The sequence below is a fragment of the Ailuropoda melanoleuca genome, unplaced genomic scaffold (assembly GCF_002007445.2).
Source record: "Ailuropoda melanoleuca isolate Jingjing unplaced genomic scaffold, ASM200744v2 unplaced-scaffold72950, whole genome shotgun sequence".
NCBI lineage: Eukaryota > Metazoa > Chordata > Mammalia > Carnivora > Ursidae > Ailuropoda > Ailuropoda melanoleuca.
Window position 1 is genome coordinate 1 of NW_023248226.1, and position 3,467 is coordinate 3,467.

Genomic DNA, 3,467 nt, shown 5'->3' on the forward strand with positions numbered 1-3,467 from the left:
GCCTGCTTCTTCCTCTCCCACTCCTCCTGCTTGTGTTCCCTCTCTCGCTGGCTGTCTCTATCTCTGTCGAAGAAATAAATAAAATCTTAAAATAAAATAAATGCTTTACATATATTAATTCCTTTTAATCTTACAAAATGTTTATGAAATGGGATCTCTTCTCCATTTTTACAGATGAGGTAAGGCACACAAAGGTTAAGTAAATTTCCTTAAGATTGTACTGCTGGTAAGTAAGTGAAGAACCCAGTCAGTCAGACTTCAAAAACCCATTCACTTATCCATTTTGCTATAATGCATAATTACTGTATACTTGTTGAATGAATGGATATTTTCATCTTTAGTATATATTGGTTACAGCTTTGGTATCTATTTTCCACTTTGGGTAAAAGACTAAGGATATTTCACTTCGGGGAGAATACTTTTCAAAGGAGGATACAACTTTCTTAGTAAACTTTTGTGAGTGACTCTTAACTGTTAATAGTGAGTATTCAAATTGTGTACTTACACCTTGAGGGATTTCAGATAAGGTGTCTTTTTCAAAGAAAGTTTGAGGTATTCGTAATATTTATAGATGAATTTTGATTTGTGTTAAGTGTCTTATTACCTGTTACTTGTTTTCAGTTGAGTGGTGACTTTATGCAATGGCTTCAAGCCACAGTTCTTCACCAGTGCCTCAAGGAAGCAGCAGTGATGTTTTCTTTAAAAAAGAGGTAGATCCAACAAAACACATTCGACCTGTGCAGTCACTGCCAGATGTATGTCCTAAGGAACCCACAGGTAATGCCTTTTTTGTTGTTGTTAAGGATTTTTACTGAGTATTTGTATTATCTTTCAATGAGTAGTCAGATTCCATATACATTTGACCCTTGAACAACATGGATTTGAACTGCGTGGGTCCACTTACACGCAGCCTTTTTTTTTTGGGAGAGGGATAAATACAGTACTGTAAATGTATTTTCTCTTCCTTGTGGTTTTCTTAGTAACATTTCTCCCCCTCTATCTTACTTTCTTGTAAGAATGCAGTATATAATATATATAACACACAGAATATATGTTAATTGGAAGGGCTGGTTAATTGTTGATGTTATTGGACGGGCTTCTAGTCAACAATAGGCTATCTCCCCATAACATTTGGGGATAGTTGAAGTTATATGTGGATTTTTGACTTCACAGGGAGGGGATGGTCTGTGTCCCTAACCCTTCTGTTGTTCAAGGGTCAGCTGTGTCTAAAAGAGTACATTTTATAGTGTTAAACTAAAGAGGTAATTTGGAAGTAAGTTGATTGGAAAATTGGAATATAGTTCTTTTCATGCATTTCCATTGAAGAAGTTACTTGCTAAACTGAAAATAAAAGTTTTGAAAATGAAGCTACAGATTTAAAGCTTTTTAGTTAGACACAGTATAGTGAAGCCTCATTATTTGTGAATTCCATGTTTGCAAATTTGCCTACTCCCCAGAACTTGTAACTCCATAATCAATACTTATGGTACTTTTGTGGTCATTTGTAGCTATATGCAGAGGAATGAAAAACTTAAATTGCCTGATGCACGTGTCCCTAGCGAAGGCTGAACAAGACAACACTCTTCCTTCTTGTTTTAGGTCTCATGCTCTAAACTAGTGTCCTTTCTGTGGTCTATTTAGCGTCACATTTTTTGCATTTTTGAGATTTTTGTTGGTGATTTTGCTGATTAAAATGTCTCCCAAATGTAGTGTTGAAGGGCTTTCTAGTGTTTCTGAGTACCAAAAGACTGCAATGTATGTGCTTTATGAAGAAAATTCACTCAGGTATGAGTTATGAGTTATAGTGGTGTGAGCCATGAGTTCAGTGTTAATGAATGAACAATATATATTAAATAAGGTGTTTTCAAGCAGAAACACACACAAACTAAGATTATGTATTGGTTGGTTGATGAAAATGTTGTAACCAGGGGCTTGAATGTACCTAACCCTGTATTTCCCCTAGGAGCAAAGGTTCAGTATTTGCTAATTGTTACAGTGACTTTATAGAACAAAATTATGATGAATAACAAGAATTGACTATATGTTTTTATTTCCTCTATGGTTAATGCCACAGCAGCATTTTAGTCATCTATTTATAAATCAAACAAAGGGTATTAGAACGTGGCGTGTCTGCCTTAATACAATAGAAACAAGGTGTATCTGTGAAAAATCTGGAGTATTAAAGGATAGAACATATACAAGAGAAAGGAAGAAGAATTTGGTGTTGAAAAAGGAAAGCGAAATTGTACATTAAGGAAAGGAATTAATGAAAGACTTTCTTTACCATGCACCCCAGCCTGCAACTTATAACTTTTAAACTTTGCATATTCTTTATTTTATATATATATTTTTTCCCTTAGCAGTTGATGTTGAAAGCTGAAGGTTGTTAATCACATTGATTTTCATTAAAACGTTTGTTACAGAAGAGTTTCTACTCTTTGTATAGAGTAGAAACTAAGCGTTTTTATTTTTCTAGGATGTACTTTGAAATGTAGAACTTAGTTTACAGAGTTCTCTTGTTTACTTTTTGCAGGTGATTCAAATAGTTTATGTGTTGCCCCATCTCTAGTTACAGATCAACATAGATGGACTATATATCATTCCAAAGTAAACCTTCCAGCAGCATTAAATGATCCTCGATTAGCAAAAAGAGAATCTGACTTCTTCACAAAAACATGGGGATTGGACTTTGTGGACACTGAAGTCATACCTTCATTCTACCTCCCACAGATCAGCAAGGAACATTTTACAGTTTATCAACAGGAAATCTCTCAGGTAATACCTAGTCAAAAGGAATAGAAAGATCTTTAGTTTGATTTATTGTAGATTTTTGACCAGTAATCTTTGATGAGTCTGTAGTATTCTTTTCTGTCTATATACATTCTACTGTCCTGGTTTGTATTTAATTCGTTGCTTAGATATATGTAAATATATTTCTCTTTCTGTAGTGATTTTTCAGAATTATACTTTACTAATAGTGCTAAGATTCATCATGAAATCCACCCTACCTACCAAGGAGAAAATTCTTCAGTTAGGCCAATAAACCCCAGATGATTTGTGAGGTTTAAGGAATGAATAGAGTAGAACTCTTTCTGTGTCTCTCATTTACCACAGAAAATTTAATAGAGCATGCTAGCTCTAGCAGATAGTCTTAATATCTTTAGACATAATATGTTATTCTAAACTCAGTTCTGAGCAAGAACTGAATGTATTGCTTAGTTTAAGAAGGCTTGTTATTCATTTTTAGTGAGTATTAATGTAATTTTGGTTACCATTTTAGTCTTTAAAAAACTCATTTTTAAAGGGGTTATTAAAGTTTTTTTCTTTACTGAGGTATAATTGACATACAACGTAATAATTTCAGGTGTACAACATAATGATTTGATAGTTATATATATTGCAAAATGATCACCATAATAAGCTAGTTAACGTCCGTCACCATACATACTTAAAAAATTTTTTTTCTT

At 33.6% G+C, this 3,467-nt stretch overlaps 1 protein-coding gene across 2 annotated transcripts; it reads left to right on the forward strand.

Moving 5' to 3' along the window:
- The first annotated feature begins 77 nt into the window (after positions 1–77).
- LOC117800585 (vacuolar protein sorting-associated protein 54-like) lies at positions 78–3,358 on the forward strand. Of its 2 annotated transcripts, none has more exons than XM_034653137.1 (2): positions 78–777; positions 2,534–3,358. In XM_034653137.1, the coding sequence occupies exons 1-2, from the start codon at positions 642–644 to the stop codon at positions 2,797–2,799; spliced, it is 402 nt and encodes a 133-aa protein (XP_034509028.1). In that variant the 5' UTR covers positions 78–641; the 3' UTR covers positions 2,800–3,358. The 2 variants fall into 2 exon arrangements, with proteins under 2 accessions (XP_034509028.1, XP_034509030.1); XM_034653139.1 differs by having other exon boundaries at positions 89–777; positions 2,570–3,346.
- The last annotated feature ends 109 nt before the right edge of the window (positions 3,359–3,467 follow it).

Coding starts and splice junctions, on each gene's coding strand:
- LOC117800585 (XM_034653137.1), top strand. CDS start 642: ATGGCTTCAAGCCACAGTTCTTCACCAGTGCCTCAAGGAAGCAGCAGT. Junction 778..2,533: donor ATGTCCTAAGGAACCCACAG/GTAATGCCTTTT, acceptor TACTTTTTGCAG/GTGATTCAAATAGTTTATGT.